This window comes from Crocuta crocuta, unplaced genomic scaffold (assembly GCF_008692635.1).
Source record: "Crocuta crocuta isolate KB4526 unplaced genomic scaffold, BGI_CrCroc_1.0 scaffold50, whole genome shotgun sequence".
Classification (NCBI taxonomy): Eukaryota; Metazoa; Chordata; class Mammalia; order Carnivora; family Hyaenidae; genus Crocuta; species Crocuta crocuta.
The window spans coordinates 8,250,965-8,276,579 of record NW_027527428.1 but is presented as its reverse complement, the minus strand read 5'-3'; the positions used below and the strand labels follow the sequence as shown (position 1 = coordinate 8,276,579).

General features: G+C 56.3%; 1 protein-coding gene across 3 annotated transcripts in view; it reads right to left on the bottom strand.

The window, feature by feature from the left end:
* TBCD (tubulin folding cofactor D) overlaps nt 1-25,615 on the bottom strand; it is a 152,421-nt gene that overhangs the window by 10,372 nt on the left and 116,434 nt on the right. For all 3 annotated transcript variants that reach the window (XM_077755900.1, XM_077755920.1, XM_077755910.1), the window contains 14 exons: nt 25,185-25,245; nt 23,922-23,944; nt 19,835-19,866; nt 13,365-13,427; nt 12,417-12,493; nt 10,756-10,837; nt 9,579-9,697; nt 8,999-9,090; nt 8,326-8,466; nt 5,322-5,405; nt 4,928-5,086; nt 4,716-4,854; nt 2,704-2,825; nt 1,038-1,115 (listed from right to left, as the gene is read on the bottom strand). In XM_077755900.1, coding sequence (XP_077612026.1) covers nt 1,038-1,115; nt 2,704-2,825; nt 4,716-4,854; nt 4,928-5,086; nt 5,322-5,405; nt 8,326-8,466; nt 8,999-9,090; nt 9,579-9,697; nt 10,756-10,837; nt 12,417-12,493; nt 13,365-13,427; nt 19,835-19,866; nt 23,922-23,944; nt 25,185-25,245 — 1,272 coding nt within the window. The remainder of the gene's footprint in view (nt 1-1,037; nt 1,116-2,703; nt 2,826-4,715; nt 4,855-4,927; nt 5,087-5,321; nt 5,406-8,325; nt 8,467-8,998; nt 9,091-9,578; nt 9,698-10,755; nt 10,838-12,416; nt 12,494-13,364; nt 13,428-19,834; nt 19,867-23,921; nt 23,945-25,184; nt 25,246-25,615) is intronic.

Here is a 25,615-nt window from a genome sequence, read left to right as displayed (position 1 = left end):
GGGGGGGGGGGGGGGGGAGAGGAAAGAAACTAACAAAACTACAAAACTGCCCAGAAATAAAATGAGCTGTTTGTTAACAGGACACTTTCTCCTGTTTTCGTTCAAAATTTTTAAACCAGGAAAATCTGCATTTAGGTCTAGAAACAGAACGTTCAGTGAGCCAAGTGACGCAATCCATGCAAGGACCCATTGCACCACCAGGGTGGCGTGTCCCAGGAGTGCAGGGGCCCAGACACCAGGGAGTCAGGGACGTGGCAAAGATGTGACACTAAAACCGGACAGAACGGACATGACAGCGGGCTGCCAAGGACGCAGCCACCGAGGCAAAGGAGGTGAGCGCAGAGGGGACACAGTGGCAGCAGTGCCACCGGGGAGCAGGGCTAACAGCCCACAAAGACCGTCACCAGGAGCGAGCAGAGTGGGAGACTCAGGGCCCACCTGGTGCGGCTCTTCCCACGCCCCTGAAACATGCCCAGAAGGAGGCTCCAGGCGACCCACGGGGCACAAGATGCCAGCCCCGAGGCAAAGCCCGCAGAGCCTGGGATCCAGTGAAAATCATCAGGCTCCTAACGAGATAAATCAGTTGCCCTGACCCTGGACACCAGAGCTCACTGGCCAGGAGCTGACCCAGGTCTGCCGTGTGTCCCTGTAGCCTACACCTGGCCAGCTCCCCGCAGACCCACTCCATCCTCCTCCGTCCATGCCGGGCTCTCCAGCCTCGGCACCAGGCCCGCCACTGTGATGGTCCAGATGCTCTGCACCACCTGTCTCCACCCCGGCCCACCGCCCACGGCCACCCTGACTGCCAGGCCCCTGCGGGTGGGTCACGTCACCTGGTAGGGCCTTTTCCCACCTGGGCAGCAGGTGCTATGACAGGACCCGGCCGAGGCACAGCCCCAGCCTCACCTGAGGGCAGCGGAAGCCTCCTGATGGCACAGACCATTCCTGAACGCGCAGGAAATCACCTAGGTTCTCCTCTCTGCATCTCATCGCTTCGTCTCTACGAGGCGCGCTCTGGGTCCTGCCTGCACACTTACTTCTGCTCCGCAGTGAAGAGGTCAAAGCAGCCGTTGGCCAGCATCTGGTCCAGCGTCCTCAGCAGCGGCACAGACACCCTGAGGGGAGAAGGCGAACGCTGAGGGCTGGGCACCAGCCCCGGAGCCGCTAAGACGCAGACTCTCCCCGGAGTCGACACCATCCCAGTCCAAATCCAGACAGGACATGGTGTAGAAAATGACAATCCTACTGAAAAATTCATATGGAAACGTAAGATCAAGAAAAGCCCCAACAACTAAGGGAGGAGAGAGCCAGCCTGGTGGGCTGGTGCCACTTAATTTTGCCACAAAGCTCGAGGGACTGTGGACAGCACAGACCAAAGAGCAGGAAAAGTCCAGACACGAGACACAATTTATGAAAACATGGAAAAACAACATGGAAGGGACAGTCTTTCAACACACTGGACATTCACAGGCGGAACCAACACACAGACACGGATCTGTCGCTCATGCCACACACGGAAAGTACCCAGAATAGACCTTAAGTCTAAATATAAAACCTAAAACTAGTCGTCTTCCAGAAAATATTAAGAGAAAACCTTCGTGACCTTGAGTCAGGCTAGGACTCTTCACCTAGCACAACAAACACACCCGCAAAAGCCAAGGGAGAAGCCGGCGTGCATGGACATGCAGGCGCCTGCTCAGAGGCGGTCAAGGGCATGAAGGACAAGCCACCGCCCCTGTAGAGGGTGTCTGATGAGGGGTCTGTGCAGCGCACATAAGAAATCTCAAAACTCAAGGGGCGCCTGGGTGGCTCAGTTGGTTAAGCATCAAACTTTGGCTCAGGTCATCATCCCGTGGTTCATGAGTTCAAGTCCGGTGTTGGGCTCTGTGCTGAGAGCTCAGAGTCTGGAGCCTGCTTCGGACTCTGGGTCTCCCTCTCTCTTTGCCCCTCCCCCGCTCCTAATCTGTCTCCCTCAAAAACAAATAAATGTTTAAAAAAAATTTTTTTTGTAAATGCCCAGTAAGCTCCAGTGACAGAAAGCAGATTCAGAGGCTGCCCTGGGGTGGGGGAGGGTGCAGGACGTTTCTGGGGGAGGGGCGCGTTAGGTGTCAGAACGTGGAGATGGTCTCAGGGATGCTAACAGTCAGCACCTGCACCCTCCGTGCGCACTCCCATCACCCACACTCCCAACATCTGACTCCCGTTTGTTTCCCACAGGAGAGCCGGTGAGGGACTGTGTCCACACTGCTGTGACCAAACAGTTGAGAACTGAGTCTGAACCCTGTCAGAGGGCTTCAGGAAACACCCTCATCCCAGGGTCAGGGCCCATGGGGGTCCACAGTCTTCGTAGAAGGGCAGTTAGCAAACTAGCACAGCAAAGATGCTCAGATATAGGCCCATCTCTCGCTGTGATGTGCAGTCCTGGCGTGCAGGGACCCTGTCTACACAGCAGACATGCCTGTGCATGGACTAGGGAGGTCGCCTCACAGAGATTCACCCTCCCAGGCTCATAACCTGGGTCATCTGTATGTCCAATGCCTACAGGAATCCTAATTCCACTGGCCCTGTGACGGTACTATGGCCGGGGGAGTCCCACAAGCTGGGGGCACCTGGGCTCCCCACCTGGGCCTACCTCACCGCTCCCTTGAAATGAAATCCCAGTGAGAACAAAGGACACCCTGGAGGTCTGNCCCACCCCCATACCTGTCGTTCAGAAGGTTGTCCTCGAAGACCTGCAGGAGGGTCCCGCCAAAGCCCTCCAGGGCCTGCGGGTCGTTCTGAATGCCCTTCATGTAATCAAAGAGGCTCTGCGTCGAGTACCTGACCTGCAACACAGAAAGCACTCTCCTAACGGTGACAAGACCACCGCCCCCTCGCCACCTGCCCCAGGGTCGACTTCAGTAGTCACACTAGAGCTGAGGGGACAGAGTGACACAGCATGTGACAGCGTCCCGCCAGATGGGGCATAAGCACAGAGACACGGAATGAGTCCTGACCCGGAAACGCTTCTCCCGGGGCAGCAGCACAGACTGGGCGCTAAATCCGCCACAACGACCCCAAAGTGGCCTCAGTGAGGCTGCGGAGGGTCTCCCGGGGAAGCAGGTCAGGTCAGGGGACCAGATGCTCTGAGAACTGCCATTCCTCAACTTGCAGCCCCCTGGGGGCACTGCTGGGCTCAGAGACCCTCCCCACAGACCCCAACAGACTAGCAGAAGGAAGTGATGCAGAGCTGTTCCTGTGCACAGTGACCATGTGGACGCAGACACAGTCAGCAGTGGGGACAGCAGGGATCCAGTGCCCTGAAGTCGACCAGCAGCTGGGGTCTGGCACCCAAGAGACCCGGCTCCCACCAAGCCTCATGGTGCCGCCCACAGCAGCAAAGGCAGCGCCCCCCAGACCAGCGTCACATGCCTCCACACACAGACCCCGGTGAGTCACTGGAAATGAGTCAACAATAAGAAGTGAGCAGACTTAGGCCCCACCTAAGAGCACAGGTACCAGAACTACGAGACAAGGGACACGGGAGAGCACTGTCGGTCAGGGGAAAATGCGATTACAAAGATGAGCCTGCAGTGAAAAGGCACGAGAGGGGGCGCCCAGGTGCCTCAGCTGGTTGAGTGTCCAACTCTCAATTTTGGCTCAGGTCATGATCTCACAGTTCATGGGATCGAGCCCCAGCATCAAGCTCTGCACTGGGAGCATGGAGCCTGCTTAGGATTCCCTCTCTCCCTCTCTCTCTGCCCTTCCCCTGCTTGCTGTCTCTCAAAATACATAAAAGTAAACTTAAAAAAATAAAAAGCTGCAGAACACAGTAGCACCTGGAAAAGAAGTCAAAACCTGGAAGGACGGAGCATAGGTAGAAATGGGGGCACAGAAACCCTGAATGAGAATGAAGAGGGCAGAGAAAGTTCCAGAACATAGGAACCATGAACACACCGAATGGCGGACAATGAATTCCAACAGATCACAGGCTGGAGTGTCAGAAGGCAGCTGCCGAGCGCCAAGCGGGCTGAGCGGTGGGGCTCCCATGGCAGCAGCACCCGGGGGCAGGAGCAGCTGAGAGAAAGCGCACGGCAGTCCCCAAGAAAGCCCGCATGTGACCGCTCAGGGGAGCAGGACACACTTCCCCCCAACACTGCTTCTGGGTCCAGAGGAGACCGTGTGAAGGGACCGTGTGACCGCTACACCAGCAGGAAGGACAGAAGACTGAAAATGCAACCAACAGAGCAGACTCATCTGGAAAAGACAGCACAAAGTGGACAAGCGCAGGCAGAGGTCAAGCAGCAGCTGGAGTCCGTGTGTGCTAACGAGCCCAAGGAGCCCAAAACCACGCCATTCTGTGTCGTCCGTGGCCGGACACACACACACACACACACACGCGAGCGGCAGCTCACCGCACCGTTCTCTGTAACTCTGTTCCCTTCCTAGCAGAACACCAGCGCGTCTTCACAAGAGGTAACGCTGCCCCTGGGGGCCTGCCTTTGAAAGGGGTGTACCCTTGACCCCACTCTGACGCCCAAAGCAGAGAAAAAAACAGCACACAAGGAGAGAGCAGTCCTCCCAGAAGGCACCTCTCAGCCTCTGGCGAAACCTCTGCCACCCAAAACAGCGCCAGACACTGCGCATGCCTGTTCAAACCTCCCCCACGCACCCCCCCCCGCCGCCCCGGGGCAGATACCTCCCACAACCGTGGACCTGGGAAGAGGCCTCCTCACCGTGGACTCAGTCAAGCCGCCCACGGACACGGCCAGCCCCAGCAAGACGTGGTAGCGGTAGGCAGGCAAGCCCAGGAGCCGGGTGATGCGAGGGAAGGCCTGGGACGGTGCGTTCCAGTTCACGGAGTCCACGTCAGAGCTGCAGAGAGAGCGCCGACAAGCTGGAGGGCTGCCCACGCCCGCTGGGGCTCGGGGACCCCGGCCTCGCATACCTGGGGAAAAGCTTTTCCAGCTCTTCTCGATGGGGCACGTGGGGGACAGGGGAGCCCCCGGAGTGCAGCAGTGCCATGAACACACGGGCGGCGTGCGCACGGACCCGGTCGATCTTCTCGCTCGCCTGCTGGGCCACGCAACACATAACCTGCTGACAGCTGCAAACCAAGGAGCCTGTTAGCCCCGTGTGAGCCCAGGGCGCCACCCAGAGCGGCCCCGCGAGCATGGGGCCACCACAGCACACCTGGCACCTCAGGGGCCTGAGCGCCAGGTCTTGGGTGGAAGGAAGCAGTGAGGAGGGGTGGGGTGGGGTGGGGTGGGGTGGGGTGCCCCTCCCCTGAGGCGGTCACCCCCCTGCAGGCCAGGCCCGACCCCCACACGGGGCGCACTCACACACTGGCCTCGATCAGCTCTGGCTGCTCCCTTCCCAGCAGGAGTGTCAGGTCCATTAGACTGGTCATAGCGGCCTCGCGGACCCTGCAGGGACAAGGATGTGGTGAACAGCCCAGGCACCATGTGACCCATCAGCCATTCTCAAGTGGCTCAGACACCCTCAACCAGAGTAAGTTCCAGAGACTGACCATCGCATCAGTAACAAACACCCACCAAACTCAGTACGGGCAGCCAATGAGCACTTTCTCCCGCTCCGCCAGCAAGGACACGCGGACGCCCGAAGAAAGGTGCCACGTTCCGAGTGCGCACACAGCATGGCACTACCACAAAACTGGCACAGAAACGTCAGGGCAGACGTGTGCAGAGGGCGACTAGAATGTCACTCTCTGCTCTGAGAGACTTTCTCCAACATTCGCTCAAGCTGAAAAGAACGAAGCTTCCATGACATGGAACCCCGAGCCTACACCGTCACTGGCTGGCCCAGGGTGAACGCAGCACTTCCTGGGGACACGGCTGAGCAGCAGGGACCACAGACCGCCCTCGCTGACAGACGGAGGCTCCGGCCCACGGGAGTCTGGCAGATAAAGCAGCGAACACAGGTGTGGGGGCACTTGAGGTGGGAATCAGCCTTGAGGGGACTCAGGGGGGCTGGGCAGGCTGTCCCCGGGGCATGGCCACCAACCAGATGTCGCTCAGGACCCAACACACAAACGCCAGGGTGGGCAGGCTGTGGGGGACGGGGTCCCGAGTATCCGAGACCCCCAGTGTCTGCGGGCACAGCACTCATAGGAGAGGCAGTGGGGACACACAGAGGACAAGCCCAAAGGTGCAGATACCCTCGGAGCCTCGCCAGCTCCTGACAGGGCAGGCATGGGCCAGGGTCCCACATGCCAGGCTAGCGCAGCCTGGAGGCCCCACAGGCACAGCCTGAAGGCATCAGGCAATCCGCACCCACACCACAGGCCTGACGGAAGGAACCTCCCGATCCCGGGAGGAAGGCACACCCCTAAAGCCTCCACGATTCCAAACATACAATTTCTGGATGGTGTTACCACCAGAGGAATAGACAGAAAAACAAACAAAAACCCAGGTGTTAAAATAGCAGAAAACGACAAAAGAAACAGATGCAGAGTTGCCACAGAAACCACCGCGAGGGACGTGCTGCAGGAACAGAGGTAGAAAAAATAAACGAATACCAGAGACTTTCTGCTGAGAGTGGGAATCTCTGAGAAAGGACCAAACACTGCGGGGCTCTGACAGGCACTCCCCAACCTCCCCGACGGGGAGCCCTCGGGAGGGACACGGGCACTTGCGCACACATCCCCACCCGACCTTCCTCCTCACGGACGTCAGCATCTATGTGTCTCAGGGACCCATGACAACCCACCGTCCTTCTGGCTTGAACTGGGGAGTCAGGGACGACCCAGGTGCCAAGGGCACAGAGAGCCCTTACAGGGGTGCGACTAAGAGGGGGTCCCCACGCCCATGCGTGAGCAAGATGGAGACCGCAGTTCTGTATCCAGTCCAGGCCCACTGGCCACAGAAAAGCCATCAGCACCCTCGGGAGGGGTGAGGGAACCTGTTCCCACAGCAAACGGCCCAGAGCCGGGGTCTGCTCCAAAACCACACCCCCCCCCCCAAAGCAGCAGGAAGAATGACCTGGTCTCCAAGGCGCACAAGTGAGCTGGGGCTGGGGTCAGACCACCATCTCGGACACAGACCCTGACGGGTGCAGTCCTCATGGCCCCGACCCTCAGGGACAGGGAAGCACGGGGGTCGGGGCTGTGCTGCTGGGGGACCACGAGGCAGCTGCCAGGTGGCCTCCCCAAGGACACAGGAGTCAGGGAGGTGTCTGCGTCTACGAGGACGGGTCAAGGCCGTTCGGGGCCCACGGGAGCCGCGTCCCCGCACCATCGGAGGCTGAGCAGAAGGGAAGAGAAGCAGCCAGTGAGGTGAGGGAACATCCTAGCGGATGAACAGGCGGGAAGGTCGGCACACACGGAACACTACGACACAGACTCGAGTTTTACCAGGTGAACTGGACGGCAGCACGGACGTGACGAAGGAAAGAGCCAATGAACCTGAACATAAATTAGCAGAGTTTACACAACTAGAGAAGAGGAAAAAACTGAAGAAAAAGAAAGAGCTTCAGGGCTTGTGGGGCAACAGAGGTCTCGTTGGGGGAGACAGGGCATCTTGCTGGGGGAAATGAGGGCGGGGGAGATTTAAAGAAATGTGGCCAAAACCTTGTCAGATCTGGGAAAACATGTTCATTTCCTTCTTTTTTCTTTTGAGCTTTAATGTAAAGCTCAACTTCTGTTTGCATCGGAATAAAAGTGACTCCGTGGACGCGACACCCCCAGCCCCTGCCACAGGGCATCCAGAGCCGGAGGCAGAAGTCATGCAAGCAGCCCTCAGCTCCACCAGTAAAAGGGCTACTTGGCCTGGTCTTCACAGCAGACAGAAAAGTAGCCTGAGATGCTGGAAAGGCAACAGCTGCTGACGTGAGCAGATACCACACGAGGACATGGATGGAGCCACAGCCACAGCCTTCTCGTGGCTCAGGGCTTCCTCGCGGGGACAGCAGAGTCAAGTTTCCTCCCAAGACTGTGATCTGGGCGCCTCCTGGTTTCCTGTTTCCCATCACAAGGAGCCGTGGCCCATGGTGTCCATCTCCTCCCTCCTCCAAAGTGGCCCCTTCTTGCCCTAAACGGCCATGTTGGGGGCTCCATTTGCGTGAACTTTCTCCAGTAAGAACTGGAAAGCCGACCACCGGGGCTGGGATGAGGAAGTGGCGTGACTGTCTGTGTGACTTGGTGTTTTTCAGAGAAGAGTGGAACGCAACTGGGAGCTGGGCCCACGGACACGGTGCTGTCCCAAGAACACACACTGGAGAGGACAGCAGGTCAAGGACCACGAACAGGAGACGCTGGGCACAGCCCTGTCCACCCGCAAAGATACAGCCACCGGACGAGCAGAGGGCCCGGTGCGCCTGCCGCCTTACCATGCGCCCACGTCCCCACGGCTGTCAGTGGTGTAGTCGCGCAGACAGTCCAGCAGCGTGTGATAAATCTGGGAGACGTTCGCTTCACACACAACCTCATCTGGGGCCCCTCCTGCTCTCACGCCAACCGTCTGGCAAACCCTGAAATTAAAAATGCATGAAATATGGCAAGTGTCTGAGGCCCCATCTTTCCCAACAGGAAATGCTCGGAACAGGACAAGCTCAGACGTAGATGCAGGATTCCAGAGCCCCCTCCGCACCGGCGCCCGCTGGATGACACATTTCCCCCAAAGTCACGTTTCCTAGTGTTTGCACCTGGGCCCCCCCCGCCCCCACCCCTGCCCTCCATCCTGGGAGAAAGGTCACACACACACCAGGAGAGGAGAGAGGAAAGGGTGTCCTGGCGTGCACGCACATGCGGCCGACACCACAGGCACACCACACAGCACTTCCAGACTCGCGCTAAGGCTCACGCCACAGTTCCCGACGTGGCCTGGTGTTCCTGAAGCACGGAAGTTTAACATTCACCACAGCAATAACCAGCAAGAAAACAAAAACTTATAACGTTGCTTCAATGTAGAGTCATTGTGTGAGACTGGGCTCTCTGGACCCTCCGTGTTTGGTCGCTGGCCCCCAGGAGAACAGAGACTCGGGGGCCAGCGAGGGGACCCACCTCGAGATCGCCTTCAAGGCATCCCGCCTAGATTCGGCAAAGCTCACATCCTCAGGACGAACGCGGGTCACGGCTCCCAGGCCTGCCAGCACCTGAAAGATGGTAATGAACTGTCAACAGAAGGTGCACCTGGCAGGCCACATGCCTGCTGCAGTCAGGAGGACACGAAGCCAGGGACGCCTCCTGCTCCCAGGTCACCTCCCCGGGGCACCCCCAATGCCAGCTTTCTATCCTGCAGCCCAAGGCTGGACACTGTGACAAATGATCAGTTGACCCAGTATCTCGATCCTGAGTAGCCAAGTTTTAGGAGGTCCATGCAGCTCCTCCGACCCCACGGCGTCTGGGGCAGGAGGAAGGGGACACAGCACACATCTAAAGGCCGGAGCTGTTTCCACAGACAATGCAACAGCTTCCCTCCATCAGAACTCAGCCCCTCCAAGTCCCTCCGGTCCCTAAAGAGGAGCACCCTGTTCATTCACCTTCCTCACCGCCACTCGCCTGGACAGGCGTGGACTCGTGGTCCAACCCTGCCAGGCCCCTCCCCCACGGGGCCCACCTCGCAGGGCTTGGGGCACCTCACCTGCTGCAGCCGGCCTCTCAGGAGGAAGCATGGGAGGGCGCCCAGCGCCAGCGAGAAGCCGCAGCGAGCCATCTCCTCCGGGCTCTGCAGCTCGGCGAGATACTGCCGTATCAGCTCCTCTGAAAGAAGTGACGACAGGGCCGCTGCCTTTCCTTCCCGCACAGCACGCGCTCCTCAGAACACCTCAGAAATGCACGAGGCAGTGGAGAGATAGAAACGCCCCGCCAGCTTCTGGAGTAGATGCATCTTAGCAGAGGCTCAGATCAAAACTGACTTAAGAATTTTTATTAGGCGATTTTAATGTATGATTTTAGTCTTAGGGGAACAAATCCAGGAGGGGTTGAGACCACTGCTCCGGGTGCACGGCGACCCATGCCGGGAATCCTGACCTCATCATCCCAACGTTTACAATTAGACTAAGTTTAAAATAACGTTACCGCTTCTTTACGTGGGGCTCTGGTCAAGGGGAAAACGTCATACATTTGGAAAGTTAGTCAGAAACTCACATTACAGAATATTTTATTTTTGAAAAAAAATCACAAAGATTTGGACCACTGCACCCATTTTTACCCATCTAACGTAAAATAGTGCTTCCTGTACTGCTCAAGTGACTGTCCTGCCACTTCAGTAAGAGGGTGTAAGCAATGCCACAGGGCACCAGGCAGGCCAAGCGCCCCGACACCTTCGCGCAGTCCAGTCCGCACCACAAAGGTTCCCGACATGTTGGACAAACCACCAGGAGGAGCTTCAGGGAAACCCTCCAGACAGGAGAGAAAGGGCCCAGGAACAGGCACCAGGGGAAACAAAGTGGAACAGAAACGGGAGGTCCCACGGGAGGCGGGGCAGGGCGGCGCTCCAGCCACGTACGACGAGAACTCCAAACCCAGGAGCAGGACGTTACTTTAAAACGTCATCAGGGAAATGCCGTGGCCACAGTGCGGGTTCTGGCGTGAGCACCGTGCTCGGCGGGGGACGCCGACGTGCCAGGCACGCATCGTCTAGAGATGGACCGGAGCCTCCAGATGCCACGCGAACCCTGCGAGCGGCCCCCAACCGCCATCACTACCCCCGCCCTCCCGGGCTCGGCCTCCCAAACCTGCGCACCCTGCAGCCGGGGGCAGTGCCCCACAGCCTGCACGCCCACGCTTCCCGCTGGAATCCCCCACGGCCCACTCACCCTGCCGAGCGGGATCTGCCTCCCCGGCCTCTGGGGTGTAGTACTCGCGGCAGAGCGCATCCAGGGCCAGGACAGCTGCTTCCTGAAACAGAGCAGGACACGAGTGCCCGCTGCAGCACCCCCCAGCCCCGTGCCCCAGTAAGTCTGAAACAAACAGAAACTGAGTCACATGATCCTTTCTAACCCATCTGCCGATCATCAGCAGATAATTAGAACCTCGACGCTTTCTGCAAGTAACGCAGATGGAAAAAATGGTTTCTTCCATATAATGCAAGTGTCTTTTAATAATAAAACGGGGCACTTTTTCTTTCCCAGCAGAACTAAGGGCAAAGTGCATGTTACACACACAGAAGTAATGCACAAGCGTCGTTTACAGAGTCGTGGGGCCGGGGTGGGGGGGGAAGCATGGGCGCTGACCGCAGCCGTGGCCCCAGGGCCCCAGCACACCCCCACTGCCCACAGGAGGAACCCGAGCTCAAGGTGAGCCTCTCAGGGTCAGACAGACAGCAAAGGGCAAAGGCTGGATCCCTATTTTCTTTCCTGCTGCTCCCCCAAATCGAGCGGCCAAGCCCAACAGAGCAGCCCTGGAGAGACGTGCAGGAGACCACACAGGCAGGGCCACTGGCAGAGCGCTGGACCACACAAGGCAGCACCACGCCACGGGGTCATCTGTGCAAACTGCCACAATCACCACTGGTGTGGATCCATTATGGGAATGGTCTTCAAAGGAAATGTTGAGGCCCTGACTGTGAAACATCCCAAAACTGTACTTGGCATCTACAAAATGATAAAGTTCCTTTAAAATAAAAGGGTTGGGGGTGCCTGAGGGGCTCAGTCAGACCTGGCTTCGGCTCAGGTCATGACGTCACAGTTCGTGAGTTCGAGCCTCGAGGGCTCTGTGCTGACAGCACGGAGCCTGGAGCCTGCTTTGGATTCTGTGTCTCCCTCTGTCTCTGCCCCTCCCCAACTCATGCTCTGTCTCTCTCTCAAAAATAAACATAAAAAAATCAAGAAAAGATACGCAGGAGGCTGGAGCATTAATCATTCAGGAGACCAATGCAGACTTCCATTTCTCCACTCTCAATAAAAGCCTGTCCGCGTGCTCGCTTCGGCAGCACATATACTAAAAGCCTGTCCGCACCTGCTCTCTGTAACCTCTGTGACAGCTCTGTCAGCCCAAAGTCATCTGTCCCAGGACAGGGCAGCAGCGCATCGGCCACCAGACACACGCGCCCTGTCCGCACTCAAGACAACCAGCGCATGCGGGCAGGGACCCTGGACTGGGGTTCCCATCTGCACCTGGGTGTCCCAAGAGTCCGACCTTACCACCCCGCAACTCAAAAGGACACAAAACACAAATGAGCAAGTAATTACTGCACATAAACGGGAGGGATACGCAGAAGGTGAATCTAACTAAACCAGAAATGGTAATTAAAAATCTAAGTATCCTGGCCATCATTGGCTGCATTACTTTTCCTGATTATAAATTACATAGACAATACCATCTAGAATTCCATACAGAACTATGGTGTTTATCAATTATCACATTAGTATATAAAAGGGACTCACAACCCACACAGTCCTTTGAAACAAGGACTAGAAAAAAACTTAATGTCACTTTCCATACAATGTAACAGCCACACAAGTCTTGCTTACCATACCTTGATCTGTTGTCTAGAAGGAGTTGAAATAAGATGGAGATTTCTCAAAGTGTCATCTATCAGCCACTGCCACCCATCTGTCAAAGACAACCATTTTACCCAATTAGGAACATTTAGATGAAATTAAAAACAACAGATCTACCTCTCAAAGTGGATGGTAACTCTTCACGATGAATCTGGAGGAGATCTAAGGCAACCATTAAACCCCAAGGGCCCTCTCTCCATTCAGAGAGAGAAAGCCTTCCCGTGGCTGCAGAAATGTTAAATTGTCACTGTGGGAAATGTCAGGTGGCCACTTCTAGCACCTCTCTCTCAAACAATGCTCCCCCAACCCCCACCAATAAATACCCAAACATTCAACTCAGACCCCACACCAAGAAAGGGATGCTAAATGTATCCAACCTTCTTTGCAGTGGAGCACAGAACAAAGAACTTCTAAGACTGCAAAGAATAAAGAGGGCCTGGGTGAAGGTGACCCCAAACCCCCTTTCTTCCCACTTCTAATGGCCCGATGCCAAAGAACATGGAGGACTCCAGGCCCATGCGGGGACCTGGCCACCACTCCACCAGAGCTGGCGCTCATACTCCCTGCCCGCACCCCATCAGGGTGAGGAACAGCCAAGGAGGCCCAGTACTGGGCCCAGCTGCCACGGGCAGAGTCCTGGCTCTGAGGAGGGGGCCCAAGTGACCTCTCAGAAGACGAGGGAGAGATTCTCTCTCTTTCTGACCGTGCAGTGGGTGCTCATTACTTTACAACGGGTCCTTAGAGCGATTTCAAAAGTAGGCATTCTGATACCATAAAACTTTATCACCCTTTATCATCCATCCTACCCAGCTCATTTTTACTTTTCTTTTTTTTTTTTTTTTTTTTCATTTTTACCTTTTAATTTGGAATAGTTCTGGCAGAAAATGCTACAATGTGAGTCAATGAAGAAGAAACGCACTTACCAATGATGGTGTCACCTCTAAAAGGAATTTTAGAGAGGGACAAGTTTTCTATCAGAACACACACTAGGAAGAAAAAGAACAAATACAACGTCATTTCTCCAGAAATGCCCATCATGGTGCCTGCCTGGCCCTGAACGCTCAGCCACTCTGGATGCATCAGTGCTGGCACCTGGCTGGCCCGAGGGGGCCCTGGTGCCTCCTCACCCATGTGGCCTCAGAGAACCTGCTCCAGACCAGGCCAGGGCTACACAGAGCACTGTAGCCAACACGCCCACAGCTACAGGCGTAACCCCAACACGAATCCCCAGGGACAACTGTCAGTTCAGAGGACACTAACAGGGCCATCGATAACCTATGAGTGATGGAGCTGTGGCATCTGAGATGCAGCTCCCACAGGACAGGGGCTCCAATACGATGGAGCAAGCACTCCTGTCACAGGTGAACACTCACAGACCACCTAGGGCAGGACAGGTGAGCACCGGGGGTCCACGGAGGGGTGAGGACAGCTGAGCCTGTGAGTTCCTGGACAAACCATGGTGTTAAAAGCTCGGGTAAATTCCTAAACTCTGTGAAGAATCAGCATTGGTTCCTTAAATAAAGACACGATTCCACCCCCATGGGCAGAAATCCAGTCCAATATAATCAACAAGTTAAAAGAACCATCCACTGCACAGAAAACGACCGGAAGTACAGGATCAAATCCACGAGCTACGAGTGTCCAGCTGGTGGCCCTCCTGTGGGCTGCCCTCTCCCACCGCACAACCTCCCGGCAAGCCGCCCTACACCCCAGCACGCCACACGCCCCTAACACGAGCACCCGGACTCCTCTCCCCAGTCGCCCACGTGAGAGAGGGTGACCATGCACCCCCCACAGCAGGCACACCTCACGGGATCAGCTCCAGGGGTTTTTTTCTTGATGGTACAAATAATCTACAGGCGCTGAAAAACCCCTAATGCTACAGACAGAAGTTGGAGAAAAAACTGCCACTGGCATTCCGGTCACCACCCCGAGCACCCGGCAGGACCACACCCACCCTCACGCTTCCGCAGACACTGGAAGGAACAGCACTGCTGCCACACACACTCCCCTTCCGGGGTCCCTCTACACCCCCCAACCGACCTCCCAGATTGACCCCAGGCACCAGGCCCGCTGCGGGTGTGACAGCAGTCAGGCAGCCCGGCTGGACTCAGGACATAGGCCGCCGGGCCCTAGTGCTGGCGACCACAGCGCCCGCCCCGCGCGGTGTGCAGAGCCTGCCACCCTCCCTCAGGAACACGGGGCCCACACAGCCGTGCCGGTACCGCCAGCAGAGCAGCCACACGGTCTGCACATGCCCGGGGGGTCCCAGACCAAAGGCGAGCCTGCCCCTCCCCACAGCTCCTGACTCCCACTACCGGTCACCAGGAACGAGGTCCCACCCGGCTACGGCGGCTCCCGGGGCCACCAGCAGACTCCGGCCACCACCCTGCTTTTCTCTCTAATGAGGTAACCAACTGCTGGAGACCTCGCGCCCTTGTGAGCAGACGTGTGATGCTCTGTACTCGGGACACAAGTCGTTCTCCTGACGGGCTGAGCGCTCCCTCCATTTCCCAGTCACCGCACGCGAGGTGGCTGCTCGCGCCTGTGGACGTGGACTGCCGCCTGCCCTCACACAGCTCCGTGTGCCGAGCCCCGCGGTGGCACCAGGATGGAGAACGCACACACTTCTAATCGTAAGGGACGCCGGCCGAGGGCAGAGTGGAGAGCCTGCGGCAGCTCACACTCCAGGGCCAGAGCCCCGCCTGAGCCTGTGCAGCTGGGGCTACAGCCACCTGGAAAGAGACCCCCCCACTGTCCTCCGGGCACCCGTCAGCCGCGCGGGGGCCACCACGGCGTGCACTCCCGGGGAGCGTCTGTGCATCTGCTCTGCAACCTGAAGACATCTTTCCACCGCAGCACGGGAACCTTCTCTATGTTCCCTGTCCAACAGTCGTCAAGGTTTATGCAGACACTACTTTCTACTGCTGCTTCCAGTTGTGGAATTACTGCGAATTCTGCTGGGCGTCTATGTGCCAAAAGCCAACATCCAAACACAAGAGAAACCTGTGCCCCCCAGTGAGAACCGGCGACAGAGCAATAAGACACCAGGGCTGGATCTGCTTTCCGATGCGGGGAAAACAGACTCACTGTGGCAGGAGCACACACGAGGCTCTACGAGCTACTTCTCTGTGTTTTTGTGTAGATCTGAAATTTTCCAAGTTAAGTTTTTTAGAGACTGATGTTATCCTACAACGTCTCCTAAAATTTCTTTGAAGTTTTTTAAGTTATACTTTTTGTATTTAAGTTTTAAATCAGAAATTTAGTTTTGGATATGCGTGATGTAGGGATACGATTTTAATTGCTGCCACACGGTCGTCCATAGCGTCATCATTCCTCAGTGAGCCACCGTCCCCACCAACGCTGGAGGTACCTGTGAGTCATGCATCAAGTCCCATACCCGTTATCACATCAGCACCTGCTTCTGGATTCTGTCCTCTGTTCTTCTACCAGTCTGCCTGCTCCTGAGAAAATGCGACTCTGCTTTGAATGGTTTTACAGAGTGTGTTTTAAGGACTAGAGAATCCAAGTCCTCAACATTAAAAAAATAATTTTCTTAAAGATTTGCCCTGTACATGAGCTTTAAATGCATTCTACAACGTTAAAAACAAAGAGCTTTATTATTTCCTGTGAGCCTACAATTATTTCAAAATAAAACGTTAAAAAAAAGTTACACACTAGGTCACTCAGACCAACCCACCAGCTAAGACAGAAGTAGAAATAAGCTCTATGTCCTTGAAGTCACTGGGGAGCTCCCAGGGAAGCAGAGCCCCCCCAAGCAGAGACAGGGGCCACACCCCTGACCTAAGTGGCTTCTGCCAGAGAAGGCTCGCACTCAAAACCCCAGAAAGATGGCCAGAGCGTCCACAAGCCTCCAAGGGCCACTGGGACAGAGTGTGAAGTCCAGAGCGACTGAGGGGAAGCTGAGAAACCCTCACACGACCTTGAATCCAAAGGACCACATCCCAGACAGGTCTGGCTTTGGTCTTGGAACGCTTCAAGGCCTGAAAGGGAGGGAGATACCCCAGACTCACATCCCTGGCCTCCAGCCAGAAGCCAATGGAAAGACCCTCTCGGGGAGAAAACAGTCCTGAGCTTCAAAGTACCTCTCTAACTTTTCAGACCCAATATCCAGGCCTACACAAGCTCTAGACAATGGTGTTATTAGACATCGATTCTAAATGCTTATTTTGTTCAGAGGCACCAGGGGGTGGCTCAGTCTGATAAGCGTCCAATTTTGGCTCAGGTCCTGATCTCGTGGTTCTGGAGTTTGAGCCCCTCATCGCGCACTGTCAGCATGGAGCCTGCTTGAGATTCTCTCTCTCCCTCTCTCTGCCCCTCCTCTGCTCTCTCCCTCTCTCTCAAAATAAATAAATAAACTTTAGAAAATAAATAAGTGCTTATTTTGTTCAAAACACTAACTTACTAAAAACTATGACAGTGATACAGAAATTATTAAAAAATAAACTCCGAAACACAAAAACACAAGAATTTAAAATCCAATGGATGAGGTTAATAACTAATAAGACACAGCTGAAGAGAGAATGCACGACATGGAATATGGGGCAAAAGTCCATGAAAAGGACAGAAAAGGGGGAGATGGACGAGATGTGGGGAGCAGATAAGCAGGTCTATCCTGCGGAGCCTAGAGCCTCAGAAGCAGCCGGAGAAAGAGCAGAGGAGCAAAATTTGAAGACACGATGGATGAGTTTTTCCAAAAGTGACCAAAACCAGCCACCGACACTACAGATTATGGAACCCGATACCCTTGTTCTAGGTCTGCCATGTGAGCCACAAAAACCAGACACGAAGACACAACCTCAAAGAGGCCAGAGACCCAGAGAAAATGAACAGATTGCTTCCAACAGAGTGCGTGCAGGTGACTTCTCTACAGAGCAGGAAACCTGACAGACGATACAATGTTGTCTTTAAAGTGCAGACAAATACCTGCATCCATAAATGATGAAGAGCAGTTCTATATCCGGCAAAAACGCCCTTTAGGAATGAAGGTAGAAAGACATTTTCAGACAAATCAGAGTTTCCTGCCAGCGGGTGAGGCCCCTGCGGGCTGCAGCCAGTGAGGACACAGCCCGCCGGGGCCCCAGGACCAGCCATTTCCATTAGGAACAGTCTTAAACCTAAACTCAGGCTTTCCTCGCGTCACTTTGTGGAACTGTCTATGACGTGTCAGTGCGTCCTTCCTTACTTCCGTAAAGAAAAACACCGAAACCAAAACAACCTACTTGGAAGAAGCCTTGTAACAATCGGCTGGGGATCTGAGAACCCCGCCAGCCTCATCTGAGGGGAGTCTGGGGCGAAGACCTGGTTTTGCAGGGAACTTGGTTCAGCTTAGCTGCCGCCGCCTGTCCGAGCCCCTCCCCTCCCACCCCCACGTTGACCTGTTTCCTCAGCAAGGGGCTGCGTTTCCCTCTCACGGACCAGCACCAACTGGGCCCGGCAGTTTACTCTGGTTTTCTCACCACTGTCAGCACCTCCTTCCACTGCCCCTCCACCACCGGCTACGCACACCCCCCCCGGGACGTGCACGCACACCCCCCCCGGGACGTGCATGCCTCAGTGGGGTCGCCTGTGCCTCGGAGGACAGCGGAGTTACAGCAGTATGAGGGGACACTTACGTGTTGATGATGTTGCTTTTTTTTAAATGTTTATTTATATTTGAGAAAAAGAGACAGAATGCAAGCTGGAGAGGGGCAGAGAGAGGGAGACACAGAATCTGAAGCAGGCTCCAGGCTCTGAGCTGTCAGCACCGAGCCCAATATAGGGCTTGAACTCATACACCATGAGATCATGACCTGAGCCGAAGTCGGACACTTAACCAACTAAGCGACCCAGACGCCTCTATGATGTTGCTTTACAAACTGACCCCAGGACCCTGTGCAGGAAGGCCAAGTGCTGTCCTGTATGGTCTTAGATGTGGGCAATCCTGGGGGCACAGCCCCCTGCCAGGCCACCGTACCAGGGTAACTCGACACCTCTGCTGTGACCAGCCATGGCCCCAAGGTCCTGCCCACACCCCATCACTGTGCCCTTGGCTCCCCAGAGCCTACAACTCCCATCCCAGCCAGGCGCTGCCCCACACACTTCCTGCCCATGGCCCAGAGGAACCGCCTCATCCTCCAGGAGCCCAGCACACGTCACCTAGTGGCTGCAGGGGACCCTCAATGTCCCCCCACACTGGGCAGGACTGTCCTCTTCTCTGAGGCAGCACTTGCCACAGGGCCCGTCCTGTGACAGAGGGATGGCATGCCAGTCCTGCATGAAGGCCCCTCGGCTACCAGGGGCTCTGCTGGAGGTCAGAGTGGCTCTGAGGTTGCTGAGGTCGGAGTACAGGGCGTACAGGAAGCTCAGCGAGACCCCCCTGCAGACGTTCAAGGGTGTGCACGTTCAAGGGTGTTAACGAAACTAAGGACCCCAAACAAGGACTGAAGCACACACAGAAAACCAGCAGTGCTTTGTGAGGAAGAGGATTTGGGGCAAATGAGAGCAGCAAGGCACAATGCACCCCCTTCCTGGCCGGCGCAGACTGCCCCACAGGGGCAGAGCGGACAGGGGCAGCCATGGGGGCACCAATCAGGTAGGGGCCAGGGCACACGGGAGGAAAGTCACGGAAGGAATGGTGAGAGCCAGTGCGATGGATTGTTCCAGAAGCAAGGGGACAAGTGTTCCAGGCAGGAAGGGAGCACCCACCAAGGAGGCTCAGGCCAGGAGGCTGCACAGGCACAACGGAGCCTGGAGGGAAGGGCAGCCGAGGGAGGGGAGACTGGCAGCGCTGCCCAGTTCCCCGTGTGCCAACAGTCCCCGCACAGGAGTCGCCCCACCCGGGCCTGCCCTCAGAGCCTACTGGCCTTCCTCCCTTCTCCCTTCCCGGGTGAGGGGATCCCCTGCACGCGGACCGCAGCCGCACGCAGCCACCTGACAAACATAACAACCTCCAGACACTCAGAGCAGCCCTGGGGTTTCTGGCGGGTTTAGCTGGGGCTCCAGGAAAGCTAGGTGCCTGCACACCAGCATCACTCAAGCTCCCAGCAAACATTTAAATACAATCTGAAAAGCCATTCTTTGTCATAGTTATGCATAAATAGTGTCCTGAAGAGGGAAAGACAGCAACGCTCAGCATTCCTAGTGCTATTATGTGAAAAGCAGATTATACCTCCGTTCGCCCACCCCAGCCCAGCTGCTGCCCAAAACTCATCACAGGAGCAGACGCAGCGGGCAGCCCCAGGACTGCGGGTGCAGCCAGGCACGCCACAGCCAAATTCTGACCCAAAGAACCGCCCAGCCGCTCGGTACCACAAAGAACACACAGCACTGGACAGAGTGAAGCAAACGCCCTTAGGACTTAATCGCACCCAAGCCCTGGGCTCAGACCTACCTGCTTGTCTCATGAGTTCTCCTCCTAGACCCCTGAAAATCAATAAAAACATTCAGAGTTAACATCTTTTATCACACATAACATAATATACCCTCACTAAGTGACAGGTGGAAGTTCAGGCTGCAGACACCAGTAAGAGCCTGCTGGGCCACGCTTGTTACTGCCGCTAAACGGCTCTGACAATAAGCAGCGGAAAACCTGCTGTAACTGCCCTCCAGGTGGGGTCATTCTGACTCTCGGGTTCCACCAGGCACTATAACCCTTACAAGCATTAACCACACTGTATGGTCACACAGAACAAATTCCTAATACTGCTCAACGCCTACTCTGTAAGAAAAGCGACACCAGGAAGTCACCAGCATCCAGCCCAATGAAGCCACACTGATGTCCCTCAGGAAGAAAAGCAGGGAGAAGCAGCACTGACCATTCCAGACGCCTAATTCCTGACGCCAACCACGGGAAAGAGGCGGATGTGTACGTAAGAGCAGGCCACGAGGAGACCGTGGGCAGTTTAGGAGACTCCAGCTTCTGGCCCAGACAGAGTAACAAGACTCTCCCTCCTGCCTTAAAACGAGGCCCCTAGATGAGCTCTAGGAAAGGAAGGCTCAGACAAAGAATAGAGTCTGTGGGGGCGGGGAAGCAGGCAGAGCCAAGGGCGCTCCCAGGTTCAAGGTGAGCCTCCTGTCAGCTGAGTCGAGGAGACGGAGGCAGAGGGTGGGGGCCCAGGGCCCTGCCGGGTGTCCTCAAGCCTGTGAGGGTGGGAGGTCATGAGCCACACATGCAAGAAAAGGAACTACCTGAGCCCAAGAGGAAAGAGATCCTTGCAAGAAGACAGGACACTCACAGGAGCCCGCGTGGCAGGAGTGGCAGAACCTAGTCATGCACAAGGCACGTCCGTGAGCTGGTTCTGGACCCGCCACAGACCCTTCAGTGCCGGCCGGGAAGGAGCCAAATAATGGTGACCAGCCACAGACCCAGCAGAAGGCAGTGGGCAGCAGCTGCACCCTGTCCCCAGTGACAAGAATCTCACACCACTGACATCTACCCAAGAATCAGGTGGAAAACACAACCCACAAACACCAAGGATTCAGTGGCGCACGAGGCCATTACAGCGGCTCCTGGGGACGCGTGTGCCATGGAGGCAGAGGGAGATGCAAGCTCAAGGAGGAGACTGAAGGCATAAAAGAGACACAAATGGAAACTCAGAGGATAAAAAAACCCAAGCCTGAGAAGAACTGCACCCAACACCATCAATGGGGTGGGAACAAAAACCAAAATAATTCTTTTGAGAAGGCTTAAAAAGATCTTGCTACGAAGAACTGCTCAGAGACTAAGGGAACCTTGTAAAAACAACAGCAGCTCCTCAAACAAGCTCCCGTGGGTCAAATCTGGGACGATCTGAGCAGAGACTGAACACGACGCCCATGGGTTTCGGTGCGCTGGCGAGCACGTGGGTGCCAGCAGACAGACAGAGGCACGGGGGTGAAAAGGGAAGGCTGGTTTTCCGCACAAACCCTGGGCAGCAGGCGTCAGAAGAACAGGGGTCTGACAAGCAGGCCTCGGCAAGTCCTCGTGTGACTGATGCGGGCGAGGGGGCGGGCCTAGCAACGGGGGTTTACACACCACAAAGCTGCCTGCCCCCAGGCCCCTCACCAGCGGTGTGTGAGGGCCGTGCCCCTCAGTGGCACATCTGACCTTCTGGAGGTCTCCCCTGATCCCCGCTGGGGGAGCCACACTGCACACCTCCATGGGCAACACGAGTGCACGTCCACACCAGTCACACCGTGGGCGCCAGGACCGGCCCGAGGGAGCAACTGCAAGCCTGGTGTGGAACCGCCCCCGGGAGCAAAGAAGACACAAAGACAGTGTCCTGAAAACAAAACGGGGGGAAGCGCAGCGCTGGCCCCGGCGCCCACCATGTGCACACCCCACACACGCTCACGTCTCCCACTCGAGTTCAAGCCTCGGCAGTGCGACCTCACCTCTGTGGTCACGGGCCAGAACCTCTACTGAGGCGCGTGTATGAGTCACACACGGTGAATGTACACTGCAGGTCACACGGGCCTCTCCCACTCAGGGACCTGCTGTGGCAGCAGGAAGCCACACACTTTATCTCTGTTCACTGACCTCACTGAAGGGTGTAACTTTCTATTTATTCTTGAAACTCATCACTAAAAACAAGACTTAAAACAAAGCGCAGGTGTACACTTAGAATCCGTAAAATGTGAACAGACACCATCATCAGCCGCCGCTACCCGGCAAAGCTGCGTGCTGCGCTCCGCAATTCCCTCGTCCTGCGACACTGGCCTGAGCCCCGCGGCTTAGCCTTCCAGGGCTCGAGCACGCCACCAGAAAGAAGTGGGCAGGCTCTCTACTCGAGGACGACCGCTCTTTTCCGCTGTTAGAACAGATGGAAAGCCAGCTGTGGACAGTGGCAGTGTAACCGTCAAGAGCCCAACGGGAGCTGCCCAGGCGCTGACCCCTGCTCACCAGCCATCAAGGAAAACCTGAACCCGGAAGACACAGCCATGCCGCCCCCTTCCCCGGGATTAGGCCGCACTGTGCAGCTGTGGTCTGCCAAGGTATACACAAGGCTCCACCAGGTCCTGCAGGTGAAACGTGCACTAACCCATTCGGGGGAGGGCACAGAACTCCGGTGAGTCACTCGGGAGGCGCGTCATCTGCGGGCAACACAAAGACCCTGCCCCAAGCAGAGGGAAGGACAGCTGAAGGGGCAACGGTACGGAAGCATCCCGGCCGCAGGTGCGTCTCCCCACCAACTACGGGGGCCACGGAGCCACGGAAGGTCCGGGCACAGGCCCAGCCACATCCCACAGGGGCTCACGGGACATGGATGAGCCCCACTCACACTGATGCACTGGCTCAAGCACAGGGCTGTCTGTGGAGGGAGGGGGTCTGTTAATGGGAACAGTCCATGGACAGAGTTGCCAGAAGAGGGGATTCTGAAACAAGACAGGAGCACAGAAGATCAACCTTTAATTCAGAACAGCTGCCACACCAGCCAGGGGCAATGCCAGTCAACTGTGGGAAGGTCACCTGAGCAGTTCTGAAAGCAGCTTCTCCACACAGGAATCCCTGAAGGGGGGCCCCCAGCCGGCGGGCAGAGCAGGCCCCGCACTCTCAGGACGAGGCGAACACGTCAAGAACAAAGGAGAATAGCCCATGCTCACTACCCCACATAGTTATGTTAAAAAGCCACTAAGAAAAATTAAAAGGCAAGCCTCAGTCAGGGAGAAAAACTCTGGGACATCAGGAGTATAAAGAGCTCACATCTAGCACAGTAGAGTGCTAACGGCTCAGGGAGCAGACAGACCATGAAAATTTTTTAACAAGCAAAAGATTCGAATAGTTTATGGAAGATGACAGAAGACAAGCGGTCCACATGGAAATATGACTCGCAGGGCGGGGGGGTTCCCGACCACTGCTGCTGGAGGCAGAGGGCACAGCCCTTTGGACAAGTCTGTCAGGGCATTAAAGACACACCCGTGCTGTCCGGCCCAGCGACAGCCTCCCAGGTATGTGCCCAAGAAAGGCGGGAACACACTTCTACACTAGGACCCGAGTATCAACGTTCACAGCAGGTTCATCCCAAGAAGAAAAGCTGCAACAGCCCCAAGTGCCCACACCGGGCGGGCAGATAAACACAGCAAGCACGTGTGAGACAGGCTACACCACGGCACACGCCTCAAAACCGACAACGGTCTGCAACTTCACGCTAAGTGAAGGAAGCCAGACCTTCAAGTAAGGACGTCACGGTGAGACCCCATCTGCACAGACGGGGGGACGGACAGGACCGGCCAGCTGCTCGGCTCTATGGCTGCGGCCGCATGCTGCAACGACCAGCGCCCACAGGACCACATGTTTCTTTACAGGACACAGAAACCTCACCAAAGCTCACAAATACCAGCCACATCCTGTAACTGTGACACCCTTCAAATCAAGTAAACACAGGACAGGCACCACCGGGTGACTCAGCAGAAGCCCAAAAAGGCCACCACAACCTTTACCGACAAGAGATCTTTTCTGTGAGACACAGAACAGAGAACGTAGGGTTTGTGAGGCTTACCTGTACAACTGACGGTCGTAAAGCTAAAAGAAAGAAATGAAAGTTAGGTATTTAAATTAACTGATTGTTAAAATGCCGCAGCAGGCGCACAATGGTCCTGAGCACTGGATGGGAACAAGGACACACGCACCCATTTCTCAGGCTGGTGTCCCGGAGAGCTGACCAGGGTCCTGAGCACGGAGCCCACTCTACTTCCAGCAAGCACCTCGTGACAGCCCGCTTTCCTGTGCCACCTCGCGTGGAAGGGGAAACTGAGGCACAGAGAGGCACCCCAATTTGCACTGTCACGCTTGCACCAGAACAGCACTGAGCTTGGCAAACACCGTCCTCCGTTTCCCCCCAAAATTCGGGGGAGCAGACCCTACGGTTTCCCACACTCGCAGACAGAGGGCCCTGGCTCAGTGGCCCCGGGTCTCCATGCTGCACAACTCCCCGCACTGCCTTGCGGTGCCTCACCGCCCCAAACAAACTGAATGGATTTGCCAAAGTCATAAAGCCAATGGCATACACAGGAGGATTCAATATCAAGACGGTGTATCACTCTCTAAAGAGATAACCCAGAATGAATACAAAACTCTATTCTGAACAACAAACGCTAACCCTCTGGACGTCCTCGTGGGTGATTTTGATGTTACCCAGTAGCATTAAGGCCTTAGTTCACACTTTACCTCCTTTGAATCACAGAGCCTCAAAGATCTCAAAGCCCCACAAAAATGGACACACCTTCCCCCAGAGATGGGCACACACACATGCTGGGAGTGATTTCAGACTCGAGTCCCAGTGTGATGCAGCTGGGAATCAAAGCCTTCGTGCTTACTCTATGCACCATCTCCGAGAGAACAGGCCACGTCTGGGAAGGAGTGGGACGTGCCTGAGTGGCTAGGCTCCCAGGGGACAGGCAGTCAGGCAGCACAGGAGGACAAGGACCAGATAGGCCAGGCCATGTCACCTGCACTGGCCTGATTAGTGGCCTCCTGTGCTGCCCGAGGTGCTGGCCACGCAGGAAGAGAGCACGTGCGTGGGCCCCCAGAAGGCCCCTCCCACCCCAGACAAACCCCCAGATGCTGTCCACCAGGGAGGCCGAAGGAAGAGAGCTGCTTCCAACAATGGGCCCCAGGACTGGTCCTCAGCAGGACCTTCTCAGCCATCAGACTGGGCTTCGAACAGGGCTGAGGAGGGAGGAGAGAGCTCGAAGGGGCAGCGGACACTTGTGGGGACCAGGAACCCTGGAGAAACGGACCCTCCAGTGGGCTGCACACAGACCTGCTGGTGAATGTGCTTCAGGCCGCCCACCACCGCGTCGTCCAGGTAGTCTGCGAGGGGCCTGCATGGGTTCAAACACAACAGCTGAGGTCCTGAGCACAAGCACTAGGGAGCCCGGGGCTCAGCAAGGCCTGCGTCGTGTTCAGGCACCCCCCACCAGCTCCCCAAACAGCTGCAGGGGCTACTCCCCTATAGCAGCGTCCGCTCAGGGAGGCGGGCATCAGAACCTTCTCGAGCAGACTTGCCGACAGCAGAGCTAGACCTGGGATGGGGACGCAGGGAGAGCTGCCACCGAGCAGCCAGGACGCCCGTCTGAAACACAACCCACCAAAGCTGAGGTCAGGGCCCCGGGACCAGACGAGAGCTCATGCAGCCGCCTTCCTGCTGCCCTGGAAAGGCACGGCCGGCACTCGGCCAGCGTCCAGGAACCC